Consider the following 21,019-nt stretch of genomic DNA (forward strand, 5'->3'; position numbering starts at 1 on the left):
AAGATGTTTTTAAAAAGGAACCTGACATCTTCAAAAAAAAAAAAAAAAACTTAAGAAACAATAGGCCTTGGAGATAAGGTGGAGCTGAGTTTGACTACTAGCTCCCCCACAACTAGCTATGCGGTCTTCCATAATTTCCTCTACCATCTGAGCCTCGACAAACGGAAGGGTTTTTTTCTTTTTAAAAAAGTTTTTATTTTATGTTACAGTATAGCGGATTAACAATATTGTGATATTTTCAGGTGGACAGTGAAAGAACTCAGCCATATATATCCTTATATCCATTCTCCCCCAGACTCCCCTCACACTGAGGCTGGCATATTACATTGAGCAGAATTCTCTGTGCTTATATAGTAAATCTTCAGTTATCCATTTTAAATATAGCAGTGTGTACATGTCCATCCCCAGCTCCCTAACTATCCCTTCCCTTCCTATCCTCCCCCAACCTCCAGCAATCATAAGTTCATTCTCAAAGTCTGTGAATCTGTTCCTGTTTTGTAAATAAGTTCAGACATATGGTAGTTTTCAGCATTCAAGAAGAAGGAATATAAGGAGAGATGAAACACACAACCTCAGGGTTACAAAGTAGGCAGAGCCAAGGTGAGCCTCTGGGATGAAAGAAGCACATCCAAAACCATCATCTAGACTTTGACTCTTGGTCCCTGTCCATTTCCCAGAAGCATATGCCTTTCCTAATTATCCCGCCCATGACATGCCCCGAGAGTCCTATTTTGCCGTGGGTATTGACCTCCACTCTTCCCGGAGGCTAGAGAAACATCGCTCCCATCAGACAGCAACATGTGCTTCTCTCTTCATCTCCCACCTCTGGCTAGACTTACAGCATGAACAGAAGCACACTTCCGATAGTAACAGAACGGAGGGAACACAAGTAGGGTGCTGACAATCAAATTCCCGGCCATTTTTAGCTTACACTGCTCATTTGGAAAGGTCATTTCCCTTCCAGGGCCTATAAGGCATTAGAGGCTTTGAGCTTTGCATTCTCAACAGTGTAATGAAAATAAATGTTGAATGCTGAAACATAAATGTATATATCATTCATAATGCATTCAGATGTTTTTCAATTATTCATGGTTCCTGAAAGTTATTTCACCTATCATGTATATATATCCAAGTAGTGCTTAAGTCAGTACCACAGTCTCAACGTACACAAATTCAGCTCCTCGGCATTCCCGTCTACGGAATTAAAATTAAATGAGTCAGTGGTCAATAAAAGTTACATGTGATTTCCATAAAATCACCCATTGTGTATCACCCTGGGTTGAGAAAGGGGGCTGCATGAGATTGCCAGAGTCGACAGGATACAATATGCTCGCTTTCTGATGAAGCTGGTGGTGACGATTACTCTTCCCTAAGAATGAACTCATTTTTCTCCCCAGATAATTGGTGGTCTTTGACTTACTGTTTTCTACGGAAAAATAATTCAGACAGGCCACCCCCTTTGTCTTCTAAGTCCTGTTTCTTTAAAAAAAAAAAAAAGAAAGAAAGAAAGAAAGCTAACATTCTGGGCTCAAAAACACCACATTCTTCTGTATTGGTGCTTGAATAAATTTGCATGTTAAAATGAATGGTTCCAACTTAAAGAATGTAAAATTAAATAAAATTTGAATTCGAATCCAAAATGGAGAAAAGACACATGTAAAAACAACAGATTGTCTATCTCGTTGATTTTTTTTCAGGAACCAGATTAGGAAAGACATAAACACACACACACACACACACACACTTGGTTTCAAAACAGCGTGGCATGCAGAGGAGACCGGCACTGCCAAGAGGAGTCTCCCCCAAACCCCCATCTCACAGGCACTGAGAGTATTTATGGATCACAGTGTAGATTATGAAGCCCTGTTGCGATGTCTGAATGCCACCCAAAAACTCAGAAAACGACTCACAAGCCATGTTCACCATCGCCTCCCTACTTTAGAGGCCCATCCAGAGAAAATGAAATGTGAGGAATGGCGTATGAGCAGCTCAGGCAAACACAGGCTCGAGTGTGCCTCTGCCAGCCCTAAGAGCCATGTCTCAATTCATCCTTGAATTGCAGTTAGATGCCCAGACTGTCAGAGACAGGCCTGGGTTGGAATCCCTGATCCACACCCACCATTCATTGGCTGAGTGACCTCTGGTCAGTGTCTTAATCTGTGCACATAACTTTTTTCATTAGCTTTCATTTACAGAAAAATTGTGCCAGCTTCATAAATTTATTGCAAGAATAAAATGCGCTGAGAACACTGTCTGGCCCGTATGAAGAACTTGGGAAGCTATGTCACTGAGATGGTTGGTCTGGCAGTGGTTGCTATTGTTATTCACTGTATAGGTGATGAAGTCCAGAAGAACCAGGCCTGACATGGCTTCTTGCTTTTCCAACCGGGTCTCCCATTTCATCCAGACACTACCACCCAGGAAAGAGATAAATCAAGTTGTGGCAGAAGCCTGCTCCCCACGAGCTCTGCCCTCGGGACAGTGAGGGATATTATCAAGCTTTCTTTCCATCCTGTCCCACCACTGTCCGCCCTTCTTGTCCACGAAGGCATTCCCAGTGAAATGACAACAGGATCTTAAGAAATAAACAGGATGGTGAGCACCAGGCGCTAGCATCTTACCTCATCCTCAGCCTCAGTCCCACTGGTTCCCAGTTTCTGGACCACTGACTTGTTGCTCTCCTTCAGCATTTTCTCGCGAACTTTCGTTTCATACTCAGGCCTGGAATGCTCCTAAAACCCAGAGTCAAAGAGTGGTTAGTACACAGGCAAGAGCAGCCTTGGCCTGCAGGGTAGAACCAGACACTACATGGACAGTGAGTCAGGACACAGGACCAGATGCTATGGGACGAGATCTGCCCCACCACTCACAACCACCACACGACACACAACTGCCACACGACACACAACCACCACATGACACACAACTGCCATACCACAGGACCGCCAGACCACACACAACCACCACACCACACACAACCACCGCAACACATACAACCGCCACACTACACATGACCGCCACACCACAAGCGACCACCACACCACACGACTGCCATACCACACACAACCACCATACCACACACAACCGCCACACCACACATGACCACCACACTACACACGATCACCATACCACATGCAACCACCACACCACACACAACCACCGCACCACACGCGACCGCCACACCACACGACCACCACACCACATGACCGCCATGCCACACACAACCGCCATACCACACACAATCGCCACACTACACACAACCGCTACACCACACACGACCACCACACCACACAACCGCCATACCACACACAACTGCCACACCACACATGACCACCACACTACACACGACCACCATACCACATGCAACCACCATACCACACATGACTGCCACACCACACACAACCACCACACCAATCACAACCACCACACCACACACAACCACCATACTACTCACAACCACCACACCACACGACTGCCACACCACACGACTGCCACACCACACACAACCACCACACCACACGCAACCACTCCACCACACACGACTGCCTCACCACATGCAACCACCCCACCACACACAACTGCCATACCACACACAACCATGAGGTGTCTAGACCAGGAAAACCAGGAACACAATGTGGCAGGAAAGGAGGACACATGACACTTGTTATCACACTGAAAACCAAACCTGAGCACGTTCCTGGGGGCAGTGCCAGTGTTGAGAAAAAAGAGAGGAAGCGTTAACAAGCAGCTGATACGGACAGCAGCCCTGAGCTGCACACAGCAGTGACCAGAGGCTGCCTCCAGTCACCCTACCATCTATCCTCAGCCTCCACTGTAAGTTTCAATAAGCGCAGTCCCAGCTGGAGAAACAGATGTGCCCCACAGCTGGATGTCAGGGCAAGGACCGAGTGTCTTCCTTGAGTTACTCTTCCACAAGCTAAAAATGGCGGCCAATAAACATCAAAACTAAAGGTAGCCACAGGGAATCTTAAAACTTATTGCCTGGACCTGTTTCCTGTTCAGTCTAGGTGAGTAACTCCCTGGCAAGTACACTGGGGTTCAGGAGACATCCCCGGGGCCACTCAGCAACACAAACCTGAACAGTGAGTCACCAGGCATGAGAAAGAGCGCCTGGCTCTTCGGAAAGACCACAGTCCCAACAACGCAGAGGCTGGGGCAGGAAGATGCATGACTGACTTCAAGAGAACTTAACGGTGTAAGTTAAATGTCCTCCTTGCAGCTTTCAAGGACCAATATCCAGGGTGTGAGGACTCCACATTCCTGCAACATTTACCGAGAACTCCCCAGGCAGGGATCCCGGAGCTGGTTCTCAGCAGACTCAGAGAACGCACATTCCCTTATCACTGCTCATGCCTCAGAGATTCCGAAAGCCAAAAAGCTAGGCTCCCAACCTGTCTCTGACTTTCCTGGGAAATGCCGTGATGCTAGAGAGGAGAAACTACACGTGTGACTTATAAGAATAACCAATATAAGAGAGAAGGAGCCATTCCAGAATTCTGAGGGCTTCCCATCATCAACCAGTCTCCAGGATGCAGTCCACCCTGAGAGGTGGGACCTTCTCTGCCTGCTGAAGCACAGGTGGCGGAGCCTCCTTCCTCTCAATAACCTAGAGTTTTATAGCTTGTACGACATGTAGTTCTTGATCACATATTTTTCTTTTATTATTTCCTAGTTGTTCTGCATGTGAGAGTCTTTACATCCTAATATAAGAATCTGCTACCTGGTCTATACAATTTTGTGCTTCTCACAGTAATTAGCACCATAGGGAGCACACAGAAATCTCTAATTGCTTGTGAAGTTCACTCCGTTTGGTCTCTCCTCTTCATCCATCCTCCAACATAGCACTTCCTAGTGTGTGTGCCAGGAGGGTTTGGGGTTAAAAAAGGATTCCAGGCTCGAACCGATTGGAAAACTCCATACAATGTGTCACCTGAGAGTCACAAGGAGCCTAATAAAAGCTCTGAAAAGGTTCTCCTGTAAAGATACCTGCTGAATATTCTTCAGCCCAGCAGGTCCCACAAAACTCCTTTCACTTCCAGCAGATAACATCCTGCAGAAATACTCTGAGAAACACAGTGTGATCTTTTCCTCCATGGCCTCTGAAATCTGGTTGCTTTTTTTCTATATGATTGCTATGGAAGATTTTAACTATAAAATGATAGCTGGGTGTTTCTGTTGAGTGCCAGAATCTGGATTCCAAAGCCCTTCAAGCAAGACTTGCTTTCACCCTGTCACCCACTGCAGGGGAGCTTCAGGCCCTTCCCTTCTGATGAGAGGAGGCTCCTGACCAGTCCCTGATTTTCCAAAGATGTGACATCACATAGAGGCATGTCCCAGTTGTGGCTGTGGCCCCCCGCACCACACTCTGGGCCCCAGTTCAGACCCCCTTCATCTGCTTAGAAAAAACCATGAGCTCTTGGCACATACACAGGAATCCAAGGCTCTGAAAGCAGTCTTAGGCTTCTCTGCTTTCCAACTGAAGCAAGGTCAGACAAGGATTCCCCTGCTTATAGTCAAGAAGGTCAGGTTACAAGATTCCTCAAAGGCAGAGAACTGGACCAATGAGCTCCCAGCCAGAGTAGAATCTAGACCCCCATGAAGGTGGCTCTGACATATCCAGCTGTGGGCAGGTCATCATTAAACATAGCCTCCCTGGATGGGTGGTCTGATGCCAAGTCACCACAAATACATAACCCTCCCACAAAGCTCTGGGAAATACTTCACAAAGCTGCTTCCATCTGGTTGATCCCTCAGGAGCTGGCCTGAAGAAAAGGCCTAGGCCAGCTCAGAACCAGTCTTTGCTGATTTATAGAAGTAAATCTGCAGATGCAATCAACAAAGGTTTCCATCCAAGAGCCATCAAGCATGTCCTGTGCTCTGAGCCCTTGGGAGCTCTTTCCAGGTTCTGAGGCTACATACAAGGTCCTTCTTCTCCAGAAGCTTATCCCCAAGTGAAGCAAGGTGACAGCAAGCAAACAAATCCACCAATAAGAAGCTGGCAGGTGGGGAATCAGAGCAGCAGGAGAAATGTCAGGCTGGCCACTTCAGAAGGGGGATTGAGGGAAGGTATGGATGTGAGAGTTGGACCATAAAGAAGGTTGAGTACCAAAGAATTGATGCCTTCAAACTGTGGTGCTGGAGAAGACTCTTGAGAGCACCTTGGACTGCAAGGAGATCAAACCAGTCAATCCTAAAGGAAATCAATTCTGAATATTCATTGGAAGGACTGATGCTGAAGTTGAACCTCTAATACTATGACCACCTGATGCAAAAAGCTGACTCACTGGAAAAGACCTTGATGCTGGGAAAGATTTAGGGCAGGAGGAAAAGGGGATGATAGAGGATGAGATGGTTGGATGGCATCACCAACTTTATGGACATGAGTTTGAGCAAACTCTGGGAGATAATGGAGGACAGGGAAGCCTGGCGTGCTGCAGTTCATGGGGTTGCAAAGCGTTGGACATGACTTAGAGACTGAACAACAGCAACAGCCATAGGAGGATAATGTTGGGACAGAAAAGCCAAGAAACAATTAGGTCAGGTGGAGACTGGCACCTTCTAGGCAGCAGAAAGAGCCAGTGCAAAGCCTGGAAGGAGCTGTGGAGAGAAGGCAGATGCAGTAGGCTGCAATTTCTGGAGGAGGAGAGGGGTGCCATGAGCTGGGCTCAGAGGGGGTTGTGTCTTATGTAATGGGAAGCCATTAGGGACAGCCTGACATAGTAGATGTGGATGGGAGAAATGGAGGGGAGGACTCTATGACCAGATAAGGCCACTCTCTGAGGGATCCCAAGGACACCTGGGGCCTGAGGGCAGAAGGTAATTGGGCAAGAGAGGCGGCCAAGATGAAGACCATCCTGCCTCAGAGCGAAGACTTGTGAGGTCTGGCAGGAGGCTCCTTCAACAGGCTCCAAAGGAGTATCTCGGGACGTCTCCGCTGGTTCCACAAGGAGGCCCCTCGGCCGGGGGCAGCTGACCCAGGAGGTGGGTTCTCCAGCTTCCTTCCCCTTTCCCCTGCTTATTTCCATGGTGTCCCATGTGGAGGGGGCACCCCAAGGGGGAGGGACAGAGGGTGGATGTCTCTGGTCTCTGTGTGAGTTAGCACCCTCCCCTCCAGCATATTTCCTAATGAAGACCACAGGAAAGAAGGCTGTCTGGGGGCTCTGTCTGTACAGCTGCCTACAGGAGGATTCCTGGGACTTGGAGATCAGAGAAACAGTTCTAACAACCTTCAAGGACTCCTGTGTCCCTCTCCCCAAAGCCCAGGTAGTATCTGCCATTCTCTTGCTCCTCATTTGAACATGGGTTAGGGCTTTCCTGGTGGCTCAGATGGTAAAGAGTCTGCCCACAATGACAGAGACCAGAGTTTGACTCCTGGGTGGGGAAAAATCCCCTGGAGAAGGAAATGGAAACCCATTTCAGTATTCTTGTCTGGGAAATACCATGGACAGAAGAGGGGGGCTAGGGGGCTACAGCTCATGAGGTCGCAAAGACACAACTGAGCAACTAACACTAAATCTGCCCCCGACACATATAAGTCCCAGGGAAGGTCACAAATACCTGCCAATCCTGCCCTCTGTGCCTCCTCATGACCTAAGGAGACAGAGCAGCAATCAAGACTCTCCCTGACCTGGCCACCAGCATGCATTTGCTGCTCTGCCCCCCAGTGCAGCCCGATCCCTTTTCCCTGCAGCCAACGACACTTCCCAGGCATCTCACTACCTCTGAGCCACACCTGAGCTTCCCCAGATCAACGGTCCTGTCAGCTGTTTCCTCCTATGGGTACCCATTCTTCCCTGTGCTGCTCATTAAAATTCAACCAGTCTCCAAAACCTTGGTTTTGTGTTGTTGTTGTTTAGTTGTGATCTGATAGACTGAAGCACACCAGGCTTCCCTGTCCTTCACTGTCTCCAAGAGTTTGCTCAAATTCATGTCCATTGAGTCTGTGACACCATCTAACCATCTCGTCATCTGCCGCCCCCTTCTCCTTCTGCCTTCAATCTATTTTTTTTTAAAGCATTCTTTTAGGCCAGAAGTAATTTCTCTCAAACTCACTGTTGTATTCTAAATATTCAGAGACCAGAGAGCCCCTTAGCTGAATTCAGTCCTTTGAAGATGCTCGGAGACCATGTCTGTGGGAGTTCCACATCCCAAACCAGAACCTGGTCCATAGTAGTTGTTTGATGTGCATGTTCAGATTTAACTCAATTTGAAGTGTGTTTAATATCTGAGTCCAAAAATCTAAATACCTGGAAGGAAAGACACAGCTGTCCTCCCTTCTCCCAATCATGCCTGCCCCCAGTCTAGTGCACAGGGGCATATAAACAATGCTGCAGAACTGAACCACCCCCAGTAACCTCACACAGAGAGCCTGTCAGGACCAGCTCCTCGTGCCAGGGTGAACCCAGGCTTGGTCAGGCCCCTCTCAGCCTGCACAGGAGTTCTTGAAGTCAGGCCCCTCCCAAGACTTGACCATGGCTCATTGGTTAAACAGCAAACAGGAAATCCGGCTACAAGAAACAAAAATGGATTAACATCTCACTCCTGCCAGGGGCCCAGGACTGAGATTTCCAGGGCACCGAGTCTTGATAGATGCCTTTCTCCATGTGAGTGTGTTTACACATCTTCTCTACAGAGAGACTTGCTGGCTTCCTCAATGCTACTCGGAAGACACACTTGGCCTGTTTCTGGCCTCACACAGGCTTAGGTGCCAAGATGCTTCTTCTTTTTCTTGGAGACCTCAGAGTTCTGGCCTTAGGAGAAGGGAGCTGTGCCCCCACCCTCTCCCCACATCCAGCTACAGCCCTCTCCTCTCTCTTCTCCCCTCTCTCCCTCTCTGTCTCTGGAATGAAATGGAACAGGACAAAATCACCCACACAGTCCAACTCTGACAGCTCTTTCCGTGGGAAGCACAACTTTGGCCACTTTCCCCCAAGAAATGCAATTGCCTTCATTATTCTGCGTTGCTTATCTTCTTAACTAATTTGTATCCACTCTGAAGGCAGAATCCATATGTACATTCTCTCATTTGCCACAGAATCTGCAATGCTATGAGTCCCCAGGCATACACTTAACGCAGAGGACTGGGGATAGAGTGAGCATGTGAACTCAATCCATGGTCATCGAATGCCCACTTGCTCAAAGGCAAGCTGAATACCTGGAGCTTTAAGGAGAGGGGAGGATGCCATATCACAGACCAGGGAGCCACATAGACTTGGGAGCAAGACTAAATTGGGGATTTCACTAGCTTGGACCAAAGCATCAGGGTCACAGAGCCAGGGGTCCCTAGCTTCCAAGGCAATAGACATCAATAAGTGATGGAGAATACAGAAAAGGTCAGGTCTACATGAGGCCGCCATATGCTCGTGGCCAGCCAGTCCATGGTACTCAAAATACTGGGGGTGCCTTCTGGACCTCTGGACACTGTCCCACCACCTCATTGACAATGCCCACGGCATTGCGAGTGCCTAGCTAATATTCACTTTTGCTGTTCAGGCAATGGCAGCAAATGGGAATAGGTAACTATGAGCAACTGTGCCCTTGCTGGTCATCGTCAACTTGCCAATATCATCAGGGGCCCTAGTTCTCAAATGAGCCCCAAGGGCAGGTCAGTTACTTTCATCCTTTAAACAACATCTGTCCATAAAATTCGACTCTGAAAGAACCTATGCTTTCTCTTAGCTCATGTTCCAATGTCACACTTGCTGACAGGGTACTGGGTAAGTGGTTCTTCCCTTCTCCATACACATCAAAGGCACCTGGCACCCATGCCTCCACCTCACCCCCAGCAGGCTCCCAGGGGCATCCAGACACGTCCATATAACACGTCTGGGTCACAGCTTCTTGCTTCATGCTCTCAATTACCAATGAGACAGGAGGTGGAAGAATGTTGAGTTGAACCTCAAGGCTACAGCAAGGCTTGCTTCTCGTGCCATTTTTTCCCACCAAGGGTCACAAGGACATCTGGCTACCCCTCAAGTCTGAGGTCTTACAGGTCAAGAGAAAAGAGAGGATTTCAACTCCTGGCCTCAGTGCCTATCAACCCTGGCTTAACCCATGGAGCCGAGCTAGGAAAGGGGTCACAGCAAGACTTGGCAGGTGACCAACTGCCGTGAGAGCAAAGTTAAGTAGTTATTTCAATCAATATGATTTATTTTCAGGGACAAAGCAAAACAGAGACCCAAAGAGAACTCACTTCTTCCTCTTCGATGCCAGTCAGGTCCCAGAAGTAGCCCAGTCGCATCTGTAATCGCTTCCAGTTTTCAAGAAACATGGTAGCTTGAAAAAAAAGAAAAAATTCTATTAATTTTGAAGAGTGGATTGCAAACACCCTTAGGGTTCACCCAATGGAGGATACACACTGAATGTTAGTCGCTCAGTCATGTCCAACTCTTTGTGACCTCACGGACAATAGCCTGAAAGGCACCTCTGTCCATGGGATTTTCCAAGCAAGAATACTGGAGTGGGTGCCATTCCCTTCTCCAGGGGATCTTCCGGACCCAAGGATTGAACTTAGGTTTTCTGCATTGCAGGCAGATTCTTTACCATCTGAGCCACCAGGGAAGCCCCATTTCTAGGTTATAAGAAAAGCTTAAACACTGATCTCAAGAATAAAGGAAGAATGGAAGCATTAAAAAAAGTAAGAAATTGAAATGATGGCTTCTAGCCTTTTTAGACAAACCTCGTCTTCCCTACATGTTCTCTCTTCCTGCACCTTCCTCTCACTTTTTTCTCCATCTTTCTGTCCCCAGCACAACTTCCCTTTCCTGGGCCTGAATCATCTCATCCTGAGATTACATCACATCTCCTAATAATTCTATCTGAGTCCAGGGTCTCAGACTTTCACTTCATCCTGCAGGCAGCTGGGAGACGCAGCTCCCGGAAGTGACATTCGTTCATTCTTCAAGCAAATATCTGTTGAATGCCTATCATCCAGACACACCGGTCAGCTTGCCTGCTCCAACCACAGCCCTTGAAGGGCAGCCCAACATGCTCCAGAAAGAACCAATTCCCTCAGCCCTGAAGCCATGGCTTCTTTAGATCAGGATTGGACACCTTATCCTGCTGATGGGCCAATCAGATTCTCTCTTTTGAAAACTGAAACTAAGAGACACAAAGAGAAGCAGAAATGGGACAAACCATGCAGCATATGAAAAAAGGAGAAGGTTCCTTATAGTTCCCTACAATGACTGGCTGTATTTTATCTCCTGCATCCATGAGCTTGCTTCTTACTTTCTTATAATCCCTTGTCATTTGAGCGTGCTTGAACGGATTTCCTAACCTGAAAAACCTGACCTGAGGTACCTGTGATATACAAAACACTGCTCAAGACATCGTGAGGAGCTTAGGTGAATCTGATGTGGATTTTGCTCTCTACTGGCTTAGTTTATCAGGAGAGATTATAAATAACTGCGGTACAAAGTATAAAGTGATCAGGGACTTACAAATAGCGCAGATAAAGGGCTGTGGGCGTGCAGAAGAGGGGGTGCCAGCTGCCAGAGTATCTGAGCTGAGCCTTGAAGAGTAATGACATTCGGGCAGCACAGAGGGGCAGGGAGAAGGAGGATGCCAACAACCCATCAAACTTGCAGTGGGTCCCTATTGTCAAGATTCTTCCCTCTGGATACAGAGAATGTGTGTATCTGGCCCATCCCGTCTGTCCTGATCTATTCCCACCATCTGTCAGCATACACCTCTTGTGTGCACTGCTGCTCAGGCATCGCCTCATTGCCATCTTCATCCCCAGTTTGTGCAAACTGTCCCTGTCCCATCCACCCTCCAGTGCTGCCTCATCGTTTCCTGACCAGCTCAAGCACCATAAGATCAAATTCCCAGGCGCCCACTCCTCTGCACTCCTACAGCCCTTAGGTCCGGTGCACTGGAAAGGGAAGGGACATGACAGTCCCTGAGGCCACCCCTACCCCACTACATCACCCCCAGTAACAGCCTGGGCGCCCTGCACTGCCTGCCACACTGGACCATCTATTGCAACTCAGGACTGCAGCGTAGAAATAGGACTGCAAACTCTTCTTCAGCTGGTACGTGACTCTGTTCACCTGGGGCACTGCACAGGGCTGAGCCCAGCAAACACTGAGAGCCTGACCAAGTGTGTGGTTCCTCAAAGCTACATATGTTTCACTTGGTGCTACACCGTGGTGCCCGGATCTGTATCTCCCTGGTGGTCCAGGGGTTAAGACTCTGCACTTCCAGTGCAGGCGGCACAGGTTCCCTGCTCAGGGAATTAAGATCCCACATGCCTCACAGTGTGGGGCTTGGGGGAAATCTGTATCTTTGGTTCCTGGAATCTGAGACCTTTTCCTTCTGTGTGTGTGCACCCTGACCTCTGGACCCCAGCCACGGCTTGGGGATGCTCTCCAAACTGGCGGGACGCCTCTTCTTTCCCTGTTCTGTTCCCAGTGCCCAAGGAGGGCTCTGTACACCAATTGTGGTCTCCACGAAAGAGAGAAGTCAGAACGGGAGCAGACGATGGGGTAAAAGAGTCCCTGAGACTTAAGAGAACGAACATGGTTGCCAGGGGGCAAGAATGAGGCAAAGGGATATTTAGGGAGTTTGGGATGGACACATACACACTGCTGTGTTTTAAATAGGTAACCAACAAAGACCTGCTGCACAACACAGGGAACTCTACTTAAGGTTATATGGCAGCCTGGAGGGGAGGGGAGTTTGGGGGAGAATGGATCCATGTATATGCGTGACTGAGTCCCTCCACGTTCACCTGAAACTACCACAACATTGTTAATCAGCTATACCCCAATACAAAATCTTTAAAAGTCACATGTAAATCCATGGCTGATTCATGTCAATGTATGGCAAAAACCACTACAATATTGTAAAGTAATTAGCCTCCAACTAATAAAAATAAATTAAAAAAATAAAAAAATTTCTAAAAAGTCACTAAGGAGGACTCAGGGGGATACAAAGGACCCTCATGACAATGGAGAGAAGCTCCCAGCTCCCAGCGGGTATCACATGCCAGGTACCACGCCAACTGCCCTGCACACACATCCTCTTCACAGTTGTAAGAACACGACGGGGTAGGTATGACTTCATCCACTTAAGAGATGAGGACGGGGTGCTCCAAGGTTGAGGACCAGCCTCCGTCCAGGTTACTCAGCACCTTGGCTGAGAGGACTGACTTCAGCGACACCGGGCAAGGCTCACAGTGATGGGTACAGAGCGGGACTGAGACCCACGTTTAGGACTGCCTGACCCTGAAGTTGCTGTCCTTAACCTCCTCCCTTCACCTCTCCCTTCCCTACTTTCAATATGGCTTCACTGTCTTTCCAAAGTTCCCTGGAGCTTGAAGCCAGAACCCCAGAGGAGCTGGGCCTGATGCCTCCACCAGCTCTGGCTCTGGCTGACTCCTGCCCTCTGCACACTCAACCTCCCGACCCCAGCTCAGAGACCCCCACTCCTGCCCTCTGTACACCCAACCTCCCAACCCCAGCTCAGTGACCCCACTCCTGCCCTCTGTATACCCGACCTCCCAACACCAGCTCAGAGACCCCACACTCTTGCCCTCTGTATACCCGACCTCCTGACCCCAACTCAGGACCCCCACTCCTGCCCTCTGTACACCCCACCCCCAACCTCAGCTCAGAGACCCCCCACTCCTGCCCTCTGTATACCCGACCTCCTGACACCAGCTCAGAGACCCCACACTCCTGCCCTCTGTATACCCAACCTCCTGACCCCAACTCAGGACCCCCACTCCTGCCCTCTGTACACCCCACCCCCAACCTCAGCTCAGAGACCCCCACTCCTGCCCTCTGTACACCCCACCCCCCACTCCTGTCCTCTGTACAACCCACCCTGCAACCCCAGCTCAGGGACCCCCCACTCCTGCCCCAGCCTCTCTCTCTGCAGAGAACCACTTCTCCCAGCCTCCTTCCCGGCAGCCTTGGGCCCTGGCCCAGGCCCACCCAGCACAGCACCACTGATCATAATAATCATGTAATGAGAGGCATAACTATTATTTTTAATTGCAATTTGTAGGCAGTCATGCCCACAGGCTCTTGGCTGCTGTAACCAAATACACAATCACATGAAACACAGCAAGGCTGTTAAAATAACAAAACCAAACCCTAAGCCCGGGAGCACTGACACAACCCCACTCAATTTGTTTTCCCGGTGCTGCTGCTACCACACGAGGGGAAGAGAGAGGAGACCGGGGGTGGGTGGGGGGCATGGGGGCATCATCGCAGAACTCAGGAGGGATGGAGGTATCTGTTCATCCACCAAGGAGAGAAAAGAGACAGCTGTTGGGGATTAAAAGTGGGAAGGGACAGCCCTGCCCCCATTTTAGGACCACGCAGAAATTGTGTGTCATAAGTTCTGGTTCAAAAACATTTTCCTTATTTGCAGCAAAATGAAATATCTGGCATAGTAAGGAATTCAGAGACTGCCTTGTTTGAGAGTTTGGTGACAGAGCATCCTGGATGGGTCAGTAGGGAGGTCAGTGAGAGGTGGGTGATTCAGACAATGTCCTCCTTGCCTCTGCTTCCTTTTTTTTTTTAATTTTTCTTTATTTTGGCTGTGTTGGGTCTTCGTTGCAACATACAGGTTCTCTAGCTGCAGCATGCAGGCTTAGCTGCCCCGAGGGTATGGGATCTTAGCTCCCCAACCAGGAATCGAACCAGCATCTCCTGCACAGCAAGGCAGATTCTTAACCACTGGACCACCAAGGAAGTCCCCACTTCTGAGAGGATGCAGGAAGCCCAGATCTGCAAGGCCAGAGGTTCTCTATCTCTAATAGTCACAAAGCGCAGCTTGGACCCCAGAATCTTTTTTTTTTCCAGCTCTGCCCACAATCTCATTTTCTTTACTGAGAAGTTCTCTTTTTTAATTTTTTTGTGGCTTTATTTGTTTACAAATAAAAACATCCACCTGAGGGAAAAAAAAGAAAACAGGAAGTGGGAAGGTACAGCTGAAAACCAAGTCTCCCAGTGATAGGGAATCACACATCCCAGGAAAGGCCTTAAGGGATAGCAGACCAGAGTAATGTAAGCTTTAGCTCCTCAGTCACGGTCATATCTCTAAGACAGACTCATGGGAATTAGGGCTGCAACATAGCAAAAGGTGAAAGGGCGTTTCAGGCTCCAGTCAGTTCCAGCATATTTGAGGTCATTCCAAGAGGCTGCTTTTTATTAATTTGTTATTCAGTAACTCAGTCATGTCCAACTCTTTGCCATTCCATGGACTGCAGCATGACAGACTTCCCTGGCCTTCACCATCTCCCAGAGCTTGCTCAAACTCAAGTCCATTGAGTCAGTGATGCCATTCAACCATCTCATCCTCTGTCATCCCCTTCTCCTCCTGCCTTCAATCTTTCCCAGGATCAGGGTCTTTTCTAATGAGTTAGCTCTTTGCATCATAAGAATAAAAATTCCTAGTATTTTTATTAATACTAGGAATAAATCTGGGACTTTCCTGGTAGCTCAGCTGGTAAAGAATCTGCCTGCAATGCAGGAGACCCCAGTTTAATTCCTGGGTCAGGAAGTTCCCCTGGGGAAGGGATAGGCTACCCACTCCGGTATTCTTGCTTGGAAAATCCCGATGGACAGAGGAGCCTAGCAGGCTACAGTCCACGGGGCTGCAGAGTTGGACACAACCGAGTGACTAAGCACAGCACAGCACACAGGAGTAAATCTACCAATGACCCAGCAATCCCACTACTGGGCACATCCTCTGAGAAAACCTCAATTCTACAAGCCACATGTACCCCAGTGTTCATTGCAGCACTGTAAACAAAAGCCAGGACATGGAAGCAACCTAAGTGTTCATGGACAGATGAACAGATAAAGAAGTTGTGGTACATTTATGCAATGGAATATTTCTTGGCCATAAAAAGGAACACATTTTGTCAGCTGTCATGAGGTGGATAAACCTAGAGCCTTTTATGCAGAATAAAGTAAAGTCAGAAAGAGAAAAACAAGTATCATATATTAACACATACACGTGGCATCTAGAAAAATGGTACAGATGAACCTAGTAGAGAATGGACTTGTGGACACAGTGGGGGAAGGTGAGGGTGGGACACAGAGAGAGAGTAGCACTAACATTTACACACGACCACGTGCAAAACAGATAGCTAGAGGGAAGGTGCGTGTAACAGGGAGCTCAGCTCAGCGCTCTGTGAAGACCTGGAGCAGTGGGATCGGGCTTGGGGGTGGTACGGAGGCTCAGGAGAGAAGGGAGATATATATATATATATATAATTATGACTGATTTGCATTGTTGTACAGCTGAAAGGAACACAAAATTGCAAAGCAATTTTCCATCAATTAAAAAATAAAGAGAATTTTTTTTAAAAAGTAACCCCCCAAAAGAGAAAAAAAACAAGATGCCGCTTTTGGACAAGAGGCACAGAGCCGCCTGAGGCTGTGCAGGCCACAAGCTACAACTTCACTCTGTCCCCCTGACACTTCCTGTGAACAGTTCCAGAGCTACACGGCCACGAGTGCTGTGTCCTCTGACACCCTGCCTCTGTTTTGTGGGCTGACACTGCCACGTGGTCCTGGGCAGTGGCTGTTCTTCCTGGGAGAATAGAAGCTCCCCGGGATACCTTCCCTGGTGGCTGGGTTGCAGGGGAATCTTTCCAGCCCAGTTCCATCTCCTCCCACGTAGAGAGACAGAGGTCGCCGGGTCTGGGTCTGACAGCAGTTCTCGAAGAGACCTCCCTCTCCTGCACACAGTCCCAGGATGTGCGACTCACCGCCCCATCCTGGCAGGTCCTCCAAGCCCCTTGGAGTCAGCAGTAAACCTAACCGCTTCAGTTGCCAGTCTGTGACCCAAAAGATGAGGGCCCTCTCTGTAAGGATGAGATGATGGCAGATGGCTGCTCCCAACAGGCTGACACAGGGCCCCCTGGTCCCTTCCATGATACCCATGGGTATGTCTTCTTGGAAATGCTCAGTGACCACAGGGGTGGATATTCCAGTTTTTAAGAACAGAAGGGTGCATGTGTGCGTCTGTGTGTCTGTTTATGATCAGATGGCTGTGGCCGAGAGAAAGTTTATTACCCCAAGACTCTGGGCAGGGTGGTGGGGGAGAGAGGAGGAGGACATCGAAGGAACTATTTGTTCCTTCCTTCACAAATCCCTTTGGTGGGAAGATGGAAAACATCTCTTTGGCATTAAGTGAAATCTCTGCAGTCTACACTTGCGGTGTCCTGGAAATTGCAACTGAACGCAGAGATAGGAGACGAGTCTAGGCCCGCCTTTGTCCCCAGCTAACCCTGTGACCGTGGCAGTCACCCCTTGACTCCAGGTGTGACACCAAATGACATCTGGGACTTGCACATCTTAGGAGATGTACCTGGAGGTGCCTATGAGTGTATTAGGGGTTTTCAAAGCATGTATGGGTTCAATTTCCAAACAAATCCTATATGAGATTAATATAAGATTACTCCACCTCTTATATACATATATACATATATGTAAAATAAAGCTACAGAGGATATTCTTAGTTCTAGTCCCATGTATGAGTAAGGGAGAGAAATCTATTGTCCCTAAAATGTTTCTTAAAATATAAAGACTAGGGGCTTCCGTAGTGGCTCAGTAATAAAAAATCTGCCTGCCAGAGCAGGGGACGCGGGTTCAATCCCTGGTCTGAGAAGATCCCACATGCCACAGAGCAACTAGGTCTGTGCACCACAACTACTAACCCCGTGCTCTAGAGCCCAGCAGATGCAAGCCCACGAGCCTAAGAGCTCATGCTCCACAAGAAGAGAGTAGCCCCCGCTCACCACAGCTAGAGAAAAGCCCATGCAGCCACGAAGACCCAGAACAACCAAATAAATAAATAAAAATTTTACTAAAGATATAAGGATTAAATACTGAGGAAGTAAACCAAAGAATATTGGCTTTGGTCCCTGCGCCCATCTAACAGTGCCCTGCATGGAAGCCAGCCCCATGGTGATGACTCACCCCACAGAGCCATGAAGATGGAGAAGAAGACGGTGGCAGGGTTGTCAAACAGGTGGCTGGCCCGCGCTGTCCCGCAGGCTGAGCTGAGGTTCCAGTAGTCACAGGACTTGTCGCACAGGGGACACATGGTGAAGGCGTTCTGCTGGTCACACATCTCTTTGCTGCAGAAGACAGAGGCTATTGGGTCACGGGGGCTCCAAGCAGGACCCTCCCCATGTCCACCACCCCCAAAACACCTCCCACTTGGAAATCCCTGGCTGCCTCAGTAACTGCATCAGCAAAGCATAGGAGAGCTGGGCTTGGATTCTTTCCCTTGGGAGTACTGTTTTTAGTATCTTTTCTTTAAAAATGGGTGGGCAGATGAATGGATAAAGAAGATGTGGTCCATATGTACAATGGAATATTACTTGGCCATGAAAAGGAATAAAATTCGGTCATTTGTAGTGATGTGGATGGACCTGGAGTCAAGCACACAGAGCGAAGTAAGTCAGAAAGAAAAAAACAAATGTCATATATTAACGCATATATATAGAATCTAGAAAAATGATACAAATGAACCTATTTTCAGGGAAAGAATGGAGACACAGACTTAGAGAATGGACTTGTGGGCCCAGGAGGGAAGGAGAGGGTGGGGCAAATGGACAGAGCAGCACAGACAGATAGACACCACCCTGTATGAAGGAGATAACTAGTGGGAAGCTGCTGGATAGACGGGGAGCTCGGCTCCGTGCTCTGTGATGACCTAGAGGGGTGGGATGGGGAGCGGGGGGTGGAAGGGAGAATCAAGAGGGAGGGGATATATGTCTACATACAGCTGATTCACGTTGCTGTACCACGGAAACTCACACAATACGGTAAAGCACTTATACTCCAGTGAAAAAAATATTTAAAAAATGGATTGGCTACCTTTGGAGGTATGGAAGCCATCACTAGACGTGACTCAATGGAAAGTGAGTGACCACGTATCAGTTATGCTGTGCGTTGGATGGTGCCGTATGAAAGAGTGAAAGTGCTAATTGCTCAGTCGTGTCCTGCTCTTTGTGACCCTGTGGACTGTAGCCCGCCAGGCTCCTCTATCCATGGGGTTCTCCAGACAAGAATACTAGAGTGGGTAGCTGTTCCCTTCTCCAGGGAATCTTCCCAATCCAGAAATTGAACCCAGGTCTCCCACATTGCAGGTGGACTCTTTACCATCTGAGCCACGAGGGAAGTCCAGTGCTGTATAAAGTCCCATCCACATGTGCTACGGGGCTGATGGGAAGCATCAACAATTATGAATAAATCACCCACCAGAGGTCAGAGTTTATCATCCTCATTCAAGCATGAGCTATCTCATTCGTGTATTAGGATGGTCACATGGAGGAATCAACATGAGCATACCATTAGACCAGCACAAGGTCTTCCTCCCAGAAGGAGAAGTCATGTAAAGAAGAATGGAGTCAGGAGGGAGGAAGCCCAACTTCTAAGTGAATCAGCCATGCGACTGTTTGGAGAAGATGGATTAGTAACCTCAACTTAATTAGAATTATCCTAACCACAAAATGGGATGCGAGAGGCTGGAAGAATAAGATGTGTATTAATTGCTCAGTTGTGTCCGACTCTTTTCAATCTCATGGACTGCAGCCCTCCAGGTTCCTCTGGAATGGAACCTGGGCAAGAATTCTCCATGGAATTCTCCAGGCAAGAATACTGGAGTGGACTGTGCCATTCCCTTCTCCAGGAGATCTTCCCAACCTAGGGATCGAATCCAGGTCTCCTGCATTGCAAGCAGATTCTTTACCGTCTGAGCCACCAGGGAAATCCAGGGAGGCCACCAAGGAAGAATAAGGTAAATTCTCCCAAAGTCTAGATTCCAAGAATCCAAGAGAACAAAGCATGAGTCAAATAAACATCATATCTATTCTCACTTATTTTCAGTATATTTCTCTTTACCGGACTCGTGCATATATTTGAAATTCCATTCACTTGTTAGGTGGATCAGCTGGACCCAATAACTTCAGGCTCATCAGGTGCTTGCAAATAAGAACCAAGGATTTCTCAGCCCCAACTGGTTTCCCCAATAACCCTCCACACTGCAGTCCGGTAGGAAAATGAATGAACTCATCACTCTGGTGTGTGATATTTCCCCTCGGAGATGAGTAGATGGCTCAGCTCATCACTTGGGGGAAAAGGGTGGAGGAGTAGAGATTTCACGAAAATGAAGCACTGGCTGTTCTCACAAAGCAGCTGGAGGAGACCAGACCCCATGATGGGGAGGCAGGGATCACAGGCCGAAACCACAGCTGGGTTTTCTCCGGAAAGACGCAGCAGAGGGCGCTACCGAGCATGGGACAGCCGGCTGAGGGAGCTGGTACCCGGATGCCTGAGCCAAGGGCTTAGATGAAACCCAGAAGCCGGCTGGATGCTTGTGTCTAGCTCCCATCGCTAAGCAGTCAAAAGGTTTCACCGAGGGCTGTCGGCGTCTGTCAAGTCCCAGCTCTCAGGCTCGTTTTTAATGAGCCTCGGCAGGGAAGTCCTTCTGTGTGAGAGAATGGAAACTCTGGGTCTCAGGATAAATCCCAGCTCCTCCACGGACTTGCTGCTGAGCACTCCACTGGCAAGTGTCAAGATCGGTGACTCACTCACGACGACAATATTAAATAGTAATTTCTTAATAGTAAGTTCAGCCATGCTGACTTCACCTGGGCATGTGTTTATTGGTAACTGGAGAGCAGGACTGAAGTCTTCTGGGCCAGACACGTGATGGCTGCCTGGTAGAGGAGCTGGTGCTTTTAGGAGGAGAGTGCCGATTAGAAAACAGATTCATACGGAAAACTTGTCAGTTTGCACAAAGTCCAGCAAACAGCTTTGCTTCTGAGCCGTTATCTGTTCTGTCACTAAGTCGAGTCCGACTCTATGCGACCCCATGGACTGCAGCATACCAGGCTTCCCTATACTTCACTACCTTCCAGAATTTGTTCAAATTCATCACCAACCAACCATCTCACCCTCTGTTGCTCCCTTCTCCCCCTGCCTTCACTCTTTCCCAGCATCCAGGTCTTTTCCAATGAGCT

The 21,019-nt window shown here is 48.5% G+C and overlaps 1 protein-coding gene across 2 annotated transcripts in view; it reads right to left on the reverse strand.

Annotated features, from left to right (window-relative positions):
- The window catches only part of ANO2 (anoctamin 2), a 335,456-nt gene that overhangs the window by 146,743 nt on the left and 167,694 nt on the right, over window positions 1-21,019 (reverse strand). For both annotated transcript variants that reach the window (XM_043441194.1, XM_043441195.1), the window contains exons 12-14: window positions 17,967-18,127; window positions 10,214-10,296; window positions 2,622-2,732 (exon numbers count right to left, since the gene is read on the reverse strand). In XM_043441194.1, the coding sequence (XP_043297129.1) occupies window positions 2,622-2,732; window positions 10,214-10,296; window positions 17,967-18,127 (355 nt within the window). The remainder of the gene's footprint in view (window positions 1-2,621; window positions 2,733-10,213; window positions 10,297-17,966; window positions 18,128-21,019) is intronic.

Source organism: Cervus canadensis, chromosome 21 (genome assembly GCF_019320065.1).
Source record: "Cervus canadensis isolate Bull #8, Minnesota chromosome 21, ASM1932006v1, whole genome shotgun sequence".
NCBI classification, from domain to species: domain Eukaryota; kingdom Metazoa; phylum Chordata; class Mammalia; order Artiodactyla; family Cervidae; genus Cervus; species Cervus canadensis.